Source organism: Photinus pyralis, unplaced genomic scaffold (genome assembly GCF_008802855.1).
Source record: "Photinus pyralis isolate 1611_PpyrPB1 unplaced genomic scaffold, Ppyr1.3 Ppyr1.4_LG1, whole genome shotgun sequence".
NCBI classification, from domain to species: Eukaryota; Metazoa; Arthropoda; class Insecta; order Coleoptera; family Lampyridae; genus Photinus; species Photinus pyralis.
In genome coordinates, this window is record NW_022170249.1 from 21,473,679 (window position 1) to 21,490,683 (window position 17,005).

Here is a 17,005-nt window from a genome sequence, read left to right on the forward strand (position 1 = left end):
TTAAGTAAGCTGGGACTGCGACTCTATTTGTGATGAAGCGCGTGGCTGTGTTTGAGAGTGTGAATTATAGTTAGTATAATGTTGTGGTTGTGATTGGTCCGGTGATTGTGGTTCATAACATAGTTGTGGTCGATTACAAGAGTCTATTTGCGTAATTGGAGTGAATGACTGTAGATATGAAGTAGTTTGGACTGGTATTTTCGGTTGATATGCTGATCCTAGTTGCTGCGTATAATGTTGTGGCCGTGATGACTGAGTACAAGACTGTATTTGGGACTGAGTAGGTGGTGTTACAAAAGTAATATCTGGATATAATTGTGACTGACTATGCTGTGCCTGCAAATGACTCGAATCTTGGCTGTACATATTATATGCTGCATTATTAGTAAATCTATTTGATGGATATAAATTTATAGTTACATTGTCGCTTAGTTTGTTAGTAATTCCATAATGTAAAATAGTATTTATCAAATGTTCAGCAATATCGCGCTGATTTTTTTCCATTCGTTGAAGTTTCCATGCAACATTTGCTCCAACAGTTTTGAACTCATTATCACCTCTACTTAAAACTTCATATGCTTTCTCGACCATCAGATCATGTTTGGTTTGTTTCGCTTTTTTCCTTGTCGGTGTGGGTGTTCTGGATAAACATGTTGTCTCCGATATTGTTGTTGGTGAGAATGGATTTGAAGCTTCTGTACTGCTTAATTCGGATTCCAACTAAAAGAAAAGAATATTATAACAGGCAAAATTGACTTATTATTAAACATGCAATTATATTTATTAAGTTTAGTTTAATCATTTAACCTTTTTCAATTAAATATTCTTTTTAGTTTCCACAAAATTGCGAAGAATGGCAAGAAATAGCAAATGATTTTCAGAACAGATGGAACTTTCCTAACTGTGGGGGAGCATTCGATGGAAAGCACATTCGAATAGTTAAACCAAAAAATAGTGGCTCCTATTTTTTTAACTATAAAGAATACTTTAGTATTGTTTTAATGGCACTTGTCAACGCTAATTATGAATTTGTTTACGTGAATGTAGGCTGCAATGGTAGAGTCTCAGACGGAGGTGTATTTGAGTCTACTGACTTTCATGACAAATTAATCAACAAAACGCTAAAATTGCCATCTACACATGATACAACTGAGAATTTAAATTTTGTTTTTGTGGCCGACGAGGCATTTGCCTTGCATGAAAACATATTAAAACCATATCCTCAGAAGAATTTGTCTCCAGAACAGCGAATTTTCAATTACCGACTTAGCAGAGCCAGACGAGTAGTAGAAAATGCATTTGGAGTGCTTGCCAATCGTTTTAGAGTTTTTCACACAGCGATAAATATGGATCCCAATAAAGTAGATTTTGTAGTATTAGCTGCTTGCGTATTGCACAATTTTCTTAGCAAGCATGCAAAAACATCGTATACGTCTTCGAACTCGTTCGATCAGGAAATGTTACATACCGGAGAAATAGTACCAGGTGAATGGAGGCAAAGTGGAAACCAACAATTACATGGACTACAACTTGGCTACCTCAGAAATGTAGCAGAAAATGTAAAACAAAATCGCGAAAATTATAAAAAATATTTTATGACAATCGGAAAAGTAGCTTGGCAAGATAATTTTCTTTAGAATTCTCCTGTTTTATCGTTTTTTTTCTGTTTTTTTTAAATTTAACGATTCTAAGGTGATTTTAAGAAATTAAAATAAATACTTAAAAAGTATACTTACTTCATTTTCTTCATTATCTCCTCCTGTTTTTTCAGACTCGTCTTGTATATCTACGCAGGAAGACAGTGTTTCCCTACATTCTTCTTGATCTGTCGTAAATAAAAGTAGGTCATAGTACCAAAGGGAGGGCGTGTATATTTCGTCGGCCGAAGAACCGCTTCTCTTTGACATCTTCACTTTTTTAAGTTCTTTTCTAAATGCACTTCTCATGTTATTAATCTTATTTTTCACAGATTCTACCGTGGCTTCACTATCAACTGTTTTATACAACTCAAGCAATTCTTGATAGGCTTTTGCTCGTAAAGCTTTGTTAGCATAACTGGAGTCCTTTATTTTCCACAAACATTTATGCTTTTGGTATAATTCAATAAAATCTTTGATGAAACTTGGTTGGTTTGCCATTTTTTCAACGTCGTCGAATCACTCAATACTGTTACACTTTATGGGGTTAACTAATACACAGCACTATCCACCACTAAAATCACTGAAATCACACTTTTTGCTACTATGTCGCACCACTTAAATACTTCGCCTACCTCGGCCTGCTTATTAATGGTATTATTAGTAAATAATTTTAGTCTGGACTAAAATTTTCCCTTCAGTCCAATGCCGGCCGGCCAACCACTACACACGTTCAGTTTTAACAGTCAACAGGCCGCCGGCAGGCAGCTGCCTGTCAGTTAACTGTGTGTGTGTAGTGAAAAATGGCCTGCCGGCCACGGCCTTTCCGGCCATAGCCGGCCGGCCGACTGAACGTGAATAGGTACCTTTAAAGCTATAACAACATTCGGAAACAAGGCTTCAAATTTTAAAGAATGTATTTTATTTAAAAGTTCTAGAGGGGGAAGTTTTTCGATGCCAAAATTTGCCTGGTATATTGCATTTAAATGCAGCAGTTCTTCCTGAAGTTGAGGGCCTATATCATTTTCGTAAATAGATTGAAGAACATTTGATTTTTCTTGAATAATTTTTTCAGAAGATCTTCCCTTCCGTGTTTGCCGTCTGATTCCACCGACTTTGAGTAGAGGTTGTTGGAACCGGGTGGAAGTTCCTCTGTAAGGGCCGTCGCCAGGTAAATCCTTGCCGACCTTATTAGAGAGCTATTACTTCCTGTTCAAGTCAACTCAGGTCGGGTTATTTCTTTGCTGAAGAGCACCTGAAATATAATTGGTGGAGAAAGCTTCCTATACTTCCTTTACCTGATACCTTCTCGAGCCTTGATAACCATCCGGGCTTATGTGGTAATAACTCTTATCATTACAGCGAACTAGTAGCACTTGCCACATCCACCGCACGTTTCCAGTTGGGGAAAAGAAAACGCCGGACCAGAGTCCAAGGTCAACCGGGGATTTGACAGACGGTGGAGGTGTCTCCGTACCCAACATCGGGCTTTGAATATTTGAATTTTTTTATTTATTTTATTTTATTAATTAAACAATTTCAATCAATACGAATTTCGATCTCTGGCCAGCCGGCTGGAGCTACCTGAAGGCAGAACCCCGTTCTGTTTACAATCTAGTAAACTAGACAGATTTTTTTCTTCTACGTCAATTGTCGTATTTAACCCTTGTAAAAGCACACTTCTGTAATTTATAGCAGTCAGAACCTTTTTCCACATAGATGCGAGTACTAAACACTCAATCGATTCCATATAGGTATATAATCCTTTGAGGTCAGAGCGAATTTCTGCGGTTAAATTTAAACTCTCCACGGCTTTTATTGCATCCTTTATCCCAGAAAGTCTTTCGGAAAAAGGTTTAACACTTTCGATTCTAGCAGACCAGCGTGTTGTGGATAGAGAATGAAGAGACACTCCAATATGTTTTTTTAAGAATTTCCCACCTTTGAGGACTGGCAAAAATATGTTATAAAGTTTTTGAATTGCACCAAAAAATGTAATATCTTCAGGACAACATTCAGCTGTATGTACCCCACATAAGTTTAAAGAATGACACGCACATGGTGAAAAAATTGCTAAAGGATTAATATCCAAAATTCGAGCAAAGTAGTTTGTTCATCGTGAGAACAATCTGGGGTGGCATCAACAATAATAGAAAAATATTTAGCTGCAACTCTTTCTTTTAAAATGTAGTCTCTGACATATTCAGCACAGCAAGATATAAATTCATTTTGTATATCCGCTGATAAATAGTGAACTGGTAATCTTTGTTTTTTTTCTTGGGATCGTTTAACTTTTTCTAAATGCACGGCAAGAAGAGGATCGTAGTGGCTAATCAACTCCAACATTCCTAAAAAATTTCCGTTTCTTAAATTGCCAATCTCATGACTGTCTCCCCTAAAAGCTAGTCCACGTTCTGCCAAGAAAAGAGTCACATCTAGAAAAAATCGAAGTAGGTCTTTCCAGGTTTTTTTCTCATCCTCTATTTCTTTATCCAACAAGCGGCCAATGGTTCGATTTGTAGTCAAATTATTTTCTAAGTTGCGCCATGCGACGTAATTTATCTTATGAATATTGCTATTTTCATGAATAGGAATCCTGTCGTAAAGTTTTTTATACCCTCTGGCTGGTTCCCAACCCACAGTTGCTACCACAGACACCGGCTGCTGAGAAGATCCTGCTTTAATTACACTGAATTCCGTGTTTTCATTGCGACCAAACAATCGACATGGGAAACAAAAAAGAGCTTGCTTAGCAGTACTCCAAACTAACCAATCTCTGGGAACTGTTTCAATATTTTGTAACTTTTTAGCGCATTTTTGCAAATTTATTTGTAAAAAGTAGCTTTTAATCTCACTTTGGCTGGCTGGCTGGCTGGCTGGCTGGCAGCAAATGTGGGCGCGTAGAAGAACTCTTGTAGAAAGGCAACGGGTGTACGTGTATCTACGGGGCCGTGAAATTTGTCAACCTTAGGGACATGGCTACATGATGTGGGGTTGGCGACATCTGGGCGTCATCCTCGAGCGTAGTATACTAACGTGAAGGTTTTTCAGTTTTTTCCTATCTTCTACTACAGTTTTGGTCCGATTCTTTTCAAATTGGTGTCGTCGGAAAGATGTTGTAAACGCGCACAACTCCTGCGTGGCGGAATTTTGTTTTTTGTCATAGGGGCGAAATTAACGACCTTTTGCGAGGCGCGCGCGCGCGTCTTCGAGAAGTAGTCAACTTCGGGCGCCTTTTACCTTCCGTTGCGAACTCACGCGGTTTAACGTTTCGTAAATCTCGAATCGCTGTCTCTCTTTCTCGTGCCGCCAATAGAAGTGAATTGCGAGTGAACGGGACGTCGGAAGTGGGTACCGTCAAAGGGAATGTGGTAGCCCGCGACACGATCTTACTGATGGTGTAGTCAAATCTTCAACCGCGACGCCAAAGGGAATGTGGTAGCCCCCGACACGATCTTCCTGATAGTGGAGTCAAATCTTCAATCGCGAATTGCGGCTGAACGGGACGTCGGAAGTGGGTACCGTCAAAGAGAATGTGGTAGTCCGCCACACGATCTTACTGATGGTGGAGTCAAATCTTCAAACGCGAATTGCGGGTGAACTGGACGTCGGAAGGGGGTACCGTCAAAGGGAATGTGGTAGCCCCCGACACGATCTTCCTGATGGCGGAGTCAAATCTTCAAACGCGAATTGCGGGTGAACGGGACGTCGGAAGGGGGTACCGTCAAAGGGAATGTGGTAGCCCCCGGACACGATCTTACTGATGGTGGAGTCAAAACTTTAAAAGCGAATTGCGGGTGCACGCGGAAAGTGGGAAGCGGTTAGTGAATGTAGTAGCCTTTGACAAGATCTGTTATTGATGGTTGAGTCGAAAGTGGCTAATAGAATACTGATCTGCCACACAAAAATGCGCTGAAGTCCCTTCGATCTCAAACGAGGACTTTGATAATTTTTATTCAATATATATTTAGGGAAAGAACGGCCATCAGAATCAAGCGGAAAGTTTACTGGAGGAGAGGGATTTCTATTTTGTTGCAAAAGACCTACGTCGTACCCAAGTATCGATTTTTGAGTATGATCGGAATCGCTGTGAATACTAAAATTAGTTTCCTGACGGATTTCGCTATCGTTATCAGTGTTATAACTATCGGAATAAGAATTTCTTGCACTACCAGCCTTAGGGTACGAATATAGTGCAGCGACGCGACAGGAGGCAAGCGATGCGACGAGCGACGAGACGAGAGTTAAACCAATTATAGTGAAGCGTCGCGATTTTTACCTTTTTAAAGTTGAGTTTGGGTAGTTGTCGAGATGCATTCTGACAGTGTTTGATAATCCAGTATTGCGTTTGTTATTAACAATAAGAAATAGAGAGTGTGCTGTACATCAAATAAACCAAGAACGGCGTAAAGTTGGACAATACCATACTCTATTTCTGACACTGAAAAATCATCCAGATAAATTTTTTGAATATATGAGAATGGATATGTTCACTTTTAATTATATTCTTGACAAAGTGAAACTTCATTTACAAAGTAATTGGACAAACTTCATACATGAGCCAATAACTCCGGAGGAAAAATTGGTTATTACTATAAGGTAAGTAAAAACAACAATAAGTAAAATAAATTATACCAGGTATTAATTTAATGAAAAAAATAATGTATTCACATTTTGTTCTTTAAGCAACTTAAATAACCCTTAGGGGATACATAATGTCACGTGATTTATAATTTCGAGTTCGATTTATATCAATATTTATTAAACAAAACTAAAACACTATAAAATCCGTACAATTTATATCGATTATTTATATCACTCGCACTTCGCAATTTATATCAGCTTTTCGCGCTCTATGTTTCGTCCGTACTCGATCTCGTTCGATAGTAGACTAACTGCCGCGATGTTCGGTCCGCAACCATTTATACACGCAAGCAATGTAAGTCTAGTACATTCTCCAATAATCGCGCGCGTAGAAAATTCCAGAGCGCCAAAGGCGACGTCATGTCTGGAGCATTTCCGTTACACTGCCCCCTTCTTAATTCTGGACGTCTCGTTCAGAAACTGCGTTAGTATTACTTTTTAATGCCTCGTGTCGGAATCTGCAGTCAGAGCCTGCTCGACAAACACCTTTCTTGAAAAAGTAACAGTCCACAGTTTTGCGGAGGGTCGTCCCCTGTGGGTTGAAGCAGCATACTGTAATTCGAACGCTAGTGTTTCTAAAAATCACTTCGATCATGGTTCGCACTATTTTCCAGTCCAACCCATCTAAACCACATCCAATCTTCGGGATCGCCAAGCTATTTATGTCATAGTATGCCATGAGTTTCTTTAAGCTTTTTAAAGCAGACCAGAGGTTTTCATAGGTGGGTTTGCCTTCTGACGTTTTCTTTGAAACCAAGTAGAACAAAGAGCGTTGACTATCTTCCAAGCGCAGTACTTTACCCACTCGTGGTCTTTGTTTTAACAACTCGTCCATTCTTCCAAATCTTTTCCGGAATACGGAAGCTATACCTCTACTCATGCGAAGGTCTTCGGCGACACAATGGGCGATGGAAACGTTAACCGGAAGCTCAAAAATATTTTGATAAATTTCCTGAGTAACGCCATATTATGTTTTTGTGATTAGAAGGTCTGGTAAATGTTAATGAGCACTGAAAACACACTTCCCACTTTATTGACCTATTTATTCCATAAATGAAGTAAAGAATACTCGCGTGGTACCATTACATGCTTGTCATTTTTCTGTCTACCGCCAGGAGGCGACAACCATAGATATTGAAAAATATAGAAATTCCATTGACATAATAAACATTGAATAAATACATTATAGTCTCCCACGCTAAATAAAAACATAACGATTACTGAAATATGAAAAATAATACAATATGAAATATTTCGAAAATGATCAGTCTCGAACGTAATCTTGAAAATGTCTCGGAACCTGGCGCTGTCTTTGTGACCTTCGAATTTGAACAGCTGGCGGAGCCGCTTGAGGAACAGCTTCGGCTGGTGGAGCCATCACAGGAACATTTCCTTGGTCTGGAACTGCAGCATAATTGTCGGGTCTGATAATAATTTCTTCTAATTCCATTGGCTTGGGTTGGTCTTCGATGTTGTCCTGGAATGTGACCTTCTTCTTCGGTTGCACACTAGATTTGATGAGTTGGTTTATGTGTCGTTTAAAAATGTAGCCATTCGGCCCTATGCTGTATCACTATCGTTAAGAATAACGATATCGTTATGCGGCGTTACCATAATTTTTTAAAAATCGGTATGCTGTATCACTCGTAGCAAGTGTGGGATAACGATTATCGTAATTCTCTATCGTTATTTTGCAACCATAACCAGAAAAACTTAACGACAGGGTTCATGCTACCCGTTTGGGGCGTAACGGTCCTGTCAGCGATTCGTTTGGAGTTTAAGCGGGTGTTAAAGAGAAAGAAAATGAATAATTTTCAAGGATTTTTGCAAGTAGCTTTGTTTGGGCAATTGGAAAATGTAATAAGGAGGTGAGTTCTGTGCCTTTTAATACTCGTAGATTATGTTTTTATTGAGACATGAGGAAAACATCCAATGAATAATTTTACGAGGCAACAGCGATCCGTTTCAGCTGGGTGAAATTGATTTTCAAAAAATTTTTCGAGAATCTGTAAGGTGGTCCATTTCCGCTGGCAAACTCCTGCCACAAATGTTTGATTTTGTTTGCCTCCAACGGTTTTGTCTTTCCGTGGAGGATTATGTTATTACTTTCAATAAAATATAACAAGTCCTCAAATTGTTTCCTAGTGGTTTTTCTCCGCCTCTTATTATTCTCTTCGACATTCGCCATGTCGTGAAAAAACAACTAGGTATAGGTACACGTACAATTAATAATACAAATAATTTTAAAGAAACGTCTGCATTTCCAAATCTGGCGGGCATTTGTTTAAAGATAAAGCGCGCACCACAACGCCCTCTTATATTTTATCGCTGTGGTATTTCAGTCTTACACGCACTGCCGTTGCGCAGCGTTCCTTGTCTTCTAGATGTGACACTTTTTTCCGAAATAGCCACTGCGAGATACCGGGCAATATTACGATACCGTTAAAATATTGATACAGCATATCGCGTTTATCGATAGTCGTTGTGGTCATCATAACCTTTGATCGTTAATCTGCGATAACGATTGATCGTATAGAATAACGAGAGTGATACAGCATAGGGTTGATTGTCTAGTCTGATTTGATAGTGTAGACGACCATACTTCTTTAGAACTACTCCAAATTTCCATGTAGGCTTCTGGTTAGTGTACCAACGAACTTGGACTCTCTCTCCCACGCTGAAGTTTCGAACTCGGGGAAGGTCAGCTGGTTTACTGGCAGGTTCTTTTGATGGACGTAGTGCATCTAGCTTAAGTCGAATGTCTCTTCCAAGATAAAGTTGAGCTGGTGTTTTACCGCAATTCAATGGTGTGCCTCGATATCGGTACAATATCTCACGCACTTTCTGGTTCATCGAGAGCTTTTCGTCTGCCATGGCTGTAAGTTTCTGCTTAAGGGTTTGAATATTCCTTTCAGCGAGACCATTTGTGGCAGGGTGCCCTGGTGCAATAATCTTTTGCATGATTCCTATTTCTCTACAAAATGTTTGAAATGTATCACTATGGAAAATTGTGGCGTTGTCTGATACCAAATTTCTTGGCAATCCATGTACACTAAAAATGTCTTGCAAAAGGTATATTGTCGATTCTGAAGTTGGTGCTTCTTTTATTACTTTGACTTCTGCCCATTTGGATTTTGAATCAACGAGTACGAGGAAATAGAATCCCTGAAAGGGTCCTGCATAGTCGATGTGGACTCGTTCGAAGTTTTCCTTGGGCTCATCCCAGTGGTGTACTGGAGCTTTTACAGGATCTTTTTTGATGAGGGCGCAATTTTCGCATTGTCGAACAAGATTTTCGATATCCTTGTCGATATTTCGCCAATAACAATACCTCCGGGCTAACTGCTTCATTTTGACGATACCGACATGTGTATGGTGCAACTCCTTTAAAACTTCTGCACGAAGGCTCGTTGGTATTACTACACGTTGGCCTTTGAATATAACTCCATCGTGAAGACTGTAGTCTGGATTATTGAGATTTCCATGTATAAGGCTTTCCTTTATTTTTGACAGTTCTGGATCTTGCTGAGATTCGAATGCGATTGATGTACTTGTGAGAGAATAAGTTGAAATTTGATTTATCACCTGGTCATTTAAGTTCTGTAACTCTTGGTCTAATGTTGTTTCTATTCCAATTGATTTTTCATTAGAAGGTGCTCTTGAAAAGAAGTCAACATTGACGTGATCTTCGGCTTTCCGATGTTGGACTTCATAATTGAACTGTTGTAGAAAGGCAGCATAACGAAGTAAACGAGCTGATGTCATCGCTGGCAGTTTTGCATTCTGATGAAAGATTCTTGTTAAAGGACGATTATCCGTGATTAGGGTAAATGGTTGACCATAAATATAATTGTAGAATTTGCCCACTGTAAACACGATGGCAAGAGCTTCGCGATCAAGCTGACTATAATTTGTTTCGGCTTGTGTCAGTGATCTGGATATAAACGCTACAGGTCGTTCAACTCCGTCGATAATGTTTGATAATACTCCCGCAATGCCTGTTGGGCTTGCATCACACGCAAGTGTAATTGGTAAATTGGGATCGAAGGGAACCAGTACCCGTTCACTTGATATTTCGGTTTTCAGTTTGATAAAAGCTGATTCGCATGATGACGACCAAAAAAATTGTTTGTCCTTACGCAGTAATTGTCTAAGTGGATGTGTCATGGTTGATGCATCTGGTATGAAACGAGAATAGTATGTAACCATTCCCAAAAATCTACGTACTTCATCTGCATTTCGAGGACGTGGAACACTGTTGATCGCGTCTACCTTTTTTGGACATTTAGAAATCTTGTTCTGACGAATGATATACCCTAGATACTGAATTTCGGTTTGAAAGAAAGTACATTAAATGTAGTGATTTGTTATATAAACCCTTAATACCTACAAATGAAGAGGCACAATCCTTGTTGGCAAGCAATTCTTCTATTTTGTTCAAATTTGTCTCGGATGAAATTGGAAGTAAATCTTTAACTTCTCCCAAGTCAAATATAGGAACAACTGCTACATTGCCAGGTAATGTAGGATTGTTAACGCCTTGCAATATGACATTGAAATTTTCTGAGTGTTGGTTGAGTTTTGCATTAATCAAATGCAGTTGTCGCAACACTTGTCTCTGGAATTCTACAGCAAACATATTGTTTATCTAATAAAAAAAGCGCATATACCTTCGAATCCTTGTTTGACATAAGGGTAGACTTATTTGATGAAGATTTAATTTGGGGTTGCTTCACATCATGCCTCAAATCTGAAGATAATGATACAGCTGACACAGTTGATCCTTTCGATGAGGCTCGTGAACTTTGTTCTTTTTCATGATGGAGACTAGCATCGGTTGATCTTGGTGGAGTAGGGTAATCATTATCGTCCACTGACTCTGCCTCAGAATCAGTTGAGTTAGATGACGAACTATATTTCCTATTTTTGTTCCTTCTTCTTTTTACATTCTCAACATTTTCATCACATGTGGTTGTTAATTCATCGGTTTCTCTAGCTTTGGAAGCCTTTTTGCTAGCCTTACTTACATCAGCTGTAAGAAAAGATTTGAAATATATAATTATTCCTAGACAAGAAACTTACCATATTGTCCTAAGAGAACAACATCAAATAACGCCCAATCTTTTGATGGAGAATGTCTTTGCAATAAAAGGTTCTTTATTTCCTTATTTGATTTTTTCGGAGGCCAATAACACTTTGACGATTTGGACATGTACCAATTGCTAGGTATCATTTCCACACAATTTTCTTTTGTAAAACGAACCACCATCCAAGGACTTGTTTTTTTCTCCATGTTAATTTAAAACCCTGTACATTGAATAGGTAGCATGTACAATAAAAATATTTCAAATCCAAATTAATGCAACATTGGAAAAGCAGCAAAACCATTTTTATGTGGTAACAGCACTACTTTACAGGGCCGGATTAACTGTGTATGCGCCCCTAGGCAAAACCCTACTGGCGCCCCCCCTTCCCCTCTTTTCCTAGTAAGAACACAAAAAGTTAATTAATTATAATGTGTTGTTTATTAAAAGAACAATAAACTAAACTAAAATTCATACTTAAATATTTTTGTGTAATTTTTTACAATAGGATTCTTTTATAGCTACCCTACAATGCAGCCTAATGGATGATATTATAATGCATTGTGAACAATAATTCATCGATCAAACGAACTTACCTGTAGTGAAGTTCGATCGGAATTATACTATGTGTTCGGTTCGAAGATATCACTTTGTATTATACGTAGTATGCCATATTGGCTGCCTAACACCACCTATTTTAAAGCAAGTTCAGAATTTCCCTGCGCCCCGACCCCGTCTCTGCTCACACTTAGTCATTCGTCGTTTTGGTGCCTTCACTGCCGGTTGTTTTTCGTTTACTTACGTTAATTTTTTTTCGCTGTTCTGAAAAGTGTTTAAGGTAAACCTTTGTTATATAATCCCGTTTATATTTATTGCAGGTCTTATTTACTTTTTAGAATGGGAAAATCAAAAAAGAAAAGAGATCGAAGTGACTCTCCGGAAGTAAGAATTCATAAAAAAGATCTATTAAAACGCCTGGAGTTTCTGGAAAGAGCGAATAGGTGTTCCCGTTCTCGTAGCACGAGAAGATCGTCTTTTCCCTCTTCGCAATCGCGGGGGGATGCACGATCACGGTCGTGTTCTGCGAGTAGTCGTGAAGGTCGTTATCTGCGGGATACGAATTCACGCTCTCGCTACCCTAAATGTGCTTCGCCTCCTTCGGCGAGTGAGAGGAGCAGGTCTAGATCACCGTCTTCGACGGTTTCATCTATTACGCGTAAGGACCGCGAGGGTCGATCACTGCGGGGATCGAACTCGCAAAACAGCTTGAACAATGGTCGCGTTTATCGCCCGGAGTCGCTGACAACGACAGATTCTCGGCGCGTTGAAGGCCATTCACAGCATGACTCCGAGTGCGAGTCATCTGATATCCATGTGCGTGATCAACAGTTATTAAACTCCGATTCTTCTCCAGCTATTTCCGTCCACAACGAATTGGAATTGTCGGATGACGTCTTACTTTTATTAGGCGACGATCCAAATACGAAAAAACCAAACCTTTTCGAGTTACACTCAAAAGTAGCTGGAAGATGGTCTCATATTATTTATAACGGGCTAGAAAAAGACGAAAAATCCCAACTTTTACAAAAATACAATCATCCTTCAAACTGCAAGGCTCTAATCCCACCGTTGGTGAATCCGGAAATTAAGGCGATTATGACTATCCCTCACAATTCTAGAGACGCAACGCACTTTCACTACCAAGAACAATTGTGTAGCGGTTTATCGGCCATACGTCACTTTTTACATACCCTCAACAGCAAGAGCAACATCAGCGTCGACAGCGTCCGTGGACTTAGAGGGAAAATAGGTGTTTAATTTGCGAACATATTTTAGCTCTTCATCCAATCTATCTTTCTTCACCTTATCTAACTTTCTCCTTTTGGCTCCACTAAGTTTCGTATTCATTTCAATTTTTTAATTTTATGGGTTCGCGTTCGAATTGAATCGTTAAAAAACAAGCTTACAACTTCGTTGCATTTGCATATACGTGATATACCATATATGAAATAACAAGGAGAAATAAAAATCACATTCACACTTTTAGACGTAGATCGAAACAGAAATTAGAGACAGAATGTAATGATAATGACTAATCAGACTAATGAGAAAATATCTCCGACTAACTAACTCATATATGGAATTATTAGTTGCCAGTTGGTTGTACTTGTACTTTATGAATGAGATATGTTTTATCTGTTATCTTATGCTTATCTGCAACTGCAAATTATTAACTGCGGTCGGCGCCTCGGCGGTGCTGTATGCTGACGGTGCACGGTGCTATCGCCACACTGCATAATAAGATAGGCTCGACAATTAGTTTTTTGTCTTATGTATAATGTACCTAATTGTAATAGTGATACGTGACTGCTGGTGATAGAAAATTATCACGTACACGTTTGGTGCGTGGTGCCGGTTCCCGGGCGCGGCGCCCCATTGATCCGTGCGCCCCTAGGCAATTGCCTAGTTTGCCTAGTGGATAATCCGGCCCTGCTACTTTATGATTGATTTCGTTAATCGACCACGACGAAAAAGTTGGTTTTAATTGTTGACATTCATAGATATGAAAAATAGACGAAGAACAAGGCTGTAAGTATAACTCTTGTTTATCAATAAACTCCTTGCCAACAATTTTGATATCATCTTCAGTTGTACAAATATTAAACACCCGGACAATTTCCATAGTTTTTAGTTGCACTACAGAATCGGCACGATTCAATTTAATAGTGCAATTACTTAATTTGATCGCTTTGAATTGTTTGTTACAACCTATTATGGTAGGCCCATCAAAATGTTCTTGAGTACAGTAAGGAGTAATTTCATTACTACCTATATTTCCCATCGAATTTAAAAATTCAGTTTCCATGCTTCTCCGTATAACTTGTTGCAAAGGTTTATGGTGTTTCCTCAAAATATTTTTCAACTTTTGCATATAATTCTCATATGGGAATGCGCTAAAGTTGTCTAGTTCCCCAAAGTACTTCACATCGTCAGCAATGTGTAATAAGCAATGAACATTGTGTGCAACAAAATCTGCTCCGTATAATTTTAAAGACGTTTGTACAAAATGCAACATTAAATCATTTGCATATTTGAGATAATCAGAATGACAATGAAATTCCCTACTGATTAAGATAGATGTTGCTAAATGTAAAGTAAGAATATTGTTATAGATTGCCTTCTTCACAATACCTCTCAACACAACAAGTGCTGCATATAATAAAAAAAATCTAAATTCACTAGCCTTGTACAATCTACATTCAGTAATGGGCCTTGTTTTGCGGGAAAATTCCATTGGAATAAACTTACTCATAATTTTTAATCTCTCCGATATATTATTAATATCACGACTTGGTAATTTGTATGGAGGTTTCCCAAAAATTAGCCCATGTTTTTTACCTGCCAAAATTCTTTTGACACCACCTAAACAAATTAGGTGCATATAATCTAGGGGAGCATCCCTAATCATATTGAACTGTGGTAGTTTCGTTAATATACTACAACCAATATGATGTTCAGATTCAGTTTGTCTACGAAAATCATCATCAGTTCTTTTTATAAAACTTGTTTCGGGAAAACACAATACTCTTTCAACATGGTCACCTTCTTGCTTGCATTTAGAGCAAGAAAAATACCCCATGTGACCTTTAGTTTTCAGCACGACATATGATTTTGCAGGTAAATCGCAAGTTAACATCACAATTCGAATTTTACAAATAATACCATTCAAAATAATTCCATTGTTATATAAACTGATAGATTCTTCCACAAATTCTTGCAATAAATCGTTTGAATCCATAGGTTTATCAGCTCCATGATATAACCCAATTAATAAAATATGAGTTTTAAATATTTCTATCGATTTGATGTTACATAAAATGGGATAAAATGTAGATTTAACACTTTTACTTATAGGTAATCCATCAATGTTTACTCCTAACTCAATGATGCTATTTTCTAACGGAGTGTAACTGAACTTTGTAAATAAATTACGCAAAGTGGTGCCAATACCAAAATAACAAAAATATCCTGGTTGCATAACCCGAACTTGATCGGCAGTTGATCGCGGAGTATTCACTAATGTTCTGGCATCATTTGGCAAATTATTTAATGCTGGTACTGTTTTTAAAATACTTAAAAGTTTTGAAATATTCATATGTGATATATTTCCACTAATTCCCCATTCGGCAAGTTTATGTTTAAAATGATTGAAATCAAATTCCTTCGACGGTGTTGCTTTTGGTAAAATACAAGGGAGATCAGCATGAGGATCAGCAACCTGATTAATAAAATCGAAACTTATTTCACCACCTTGGGAAGTTACATAATTATCACAGTCGAGTATATCGGTTACGTCAAAATCATTTCCAGAATTTGACGATAAATTATGTGACGTTGCTAGTAGTTCTTCAAATTCAGAATTATTCTGTAAATCAGGTGCACCGGGATTACTACAACTAGTAACGTTGATATTAATGGAACTTTCACAACTGAAACGTTGACTGAAATACAAAATTCTATACTTCGTAATGAACTTTAATAAAATTAGTACACCTACCCCGCAATGCCCTCAATAACATCAGAACCATTCCCAGAAATTATATTTAAGGACATTTTTAAACCTTCCCTCGTGTTCCTACTTAATTTCTTTTTCATTTTGCTATCCATAGTAATTGCTGCATTTACATAATGATACACATTTAAATAATCCAAACAATAAGTACCTTACCAATTGTTATTAATATGGACACAAAACACTTCAAAAACTGGTGATCTAATAAAAAGAAAAATCTTAAAAATCAACGGAAACAGCAGCGACAAATAGGTTAGGTAATTTAGTAATTTTCCACTTGCGTGTACTTACATCGAATCGAACGAAAACGAACTCAGGTCACGAGGTTATAAGTAAAAAGAGATGAATATTCGCTTTTCTTACATGTTAGACGAGTACAGAGAACACGTGATCAACGCATAGGGTAATGTGCTTTCTGCAACGTCATTCCATTACGCGCGAAAGAATTCGTTTTAATTTATTGTTCACTTTTGAATACTTATTTGAAATCTCATGAGTCATGATAAGGAGTGAAAATAAGGGATCTTTGTTTATTCATTAAAAAAAAACAAAGGAAGGAATACATTCAGAATCAGTATATACATAGCACATATTATGTTTTTAGTATGAATATACATGCAACCAGATTGACAAATTGGATTTGAAAATAGACCCTACAGTAGTAAATATACATATAGCATACATTGCATCTGTTATACATATAGGTCTGAAATATCTTGGGAATATTTGTAAAATTTTATTAAAAAGGGCCAAAGTTTTAGACTTTGCGAAAAACACCCTACAAATATAAGTATATAGGTATCGCAGATTCTAAACACAAAATGTAGTGGTTATATTTCAAAACAATTTGTGTAAAACAGGGTACGTCCTATATCTTTTCTAGGTACATCTAGTACATAGTATGAATATACATACCACTATCTGAATATTCAGCATAAAAAAACAATATACATTGAATATACTGTATATCTTTTCCACATTATGGACCAAAAACGCATATACATATTATATCGTGTGCTATTTGGGTATAATGACACCGGTTTCCTATTTTTTACCGCGGTAGCTCG

At 37.9% G+C, this 17,005-nt stretch overlaps 2 protein-coding genes across 4 annotated transcripts; both read right to left on the bottom strand.

Annotated features, from left to right (window-relative positions):
* LOC116158689 lies at window positions 1-2,472 on the bottom strand. The gene is made up of 2 exons (XM_031471518.1): window positions 1,737-2,472; window positions 1-720 (listed from the first exon to the last, which is right to left on the bottom strand). The coding sequence occupies exons 1-2, from the start codon at window positions 2,136-2,138 to the stop codon at window positions 1-3; spliced, it is 1,122 nt and encodes a 373-aa protein (XP_031327378.1). The 5' UTR covers window positions 2,139-2,472.
* Window positions 2,473-7,214: 4,742 nt separating this feature from the next.
* On the bottom strand, window positions 7,215-15,017 carry LOC116159012 (uncharacterized protein K02A2.6-like). 3 transcript variants are annotated; one of them, XM_031471900.1, is made up of 5 exons: window positions 11,364-11,690; window positions 10,952-11,313; window positions 10,672-10,907; window positions 8,884-10,604; window positions 7,215-7,789 (listed from the first exon to the last, which is right to left on the bottom strand). In XM_031471900.1, the coding sequence occupies exons 4-5, from the start codon at window positions 10,488-10,490 to the stop codon at window positions 7,546-7,548; spliced, it is 1,851 nt and encodes a 616-aa protein (XP_031327760.1). In that variant the 5' UTR covers window positions 10,491-10,604; window positions 10,672-10,907; window positions 10,952-11,313; window positions 11,364-11,690; the 3' UTR covers window positions 7,215-7,545. The 3 variants fall into 2 exon arrangements, 2 of the variants coding, with proteins under 2 accessions (XP_031327760.1, XP_031327761.1); XR_004142878.1 differs by lacking the exons at window positions 7,215-7,789; window positions 8,884-10,604 and adding an exon at window positions 13,863-15,017 and having other exon boundaries at window positions 10,649-10,907; window positions 11,364-11,691.
* Window positions 15,018-17,005: the final 1,988 nt, after the last annotated feature.

Excerpts from the sequence above, each read along its gene's own strand:
- LOC116158689 (XM_031471518.1), bottom strand. The coding sequence starts at position 2,138 with ATGGCAAACCAACCAAGTTTCATCAAAGATTTTATTGAATTATACCAA. Across the intron at positions 721-1,736 it reads GAGATAATGAAGAAAATGAA|TTGGAATCCGAATTAAGCAG; the intron begins GTAAGTATACTT and ends CTTTTCTTTTAG.
- LOC116159012 (XM_031471900.1), bottom strand. The coding sequence starts at position 10,490 with ATGGTTACATACTATTCTCGTTTCATACCAGATGCATCAACCATGACA. Across the intron at positions 7,790-8,883 it reads TTTGGAGTAGTTCTAAAGAA|TGTGCAACCGAAGAAGAAGG; the intron begins GTATGGTCGTCT and ends CATCAAATCTAG.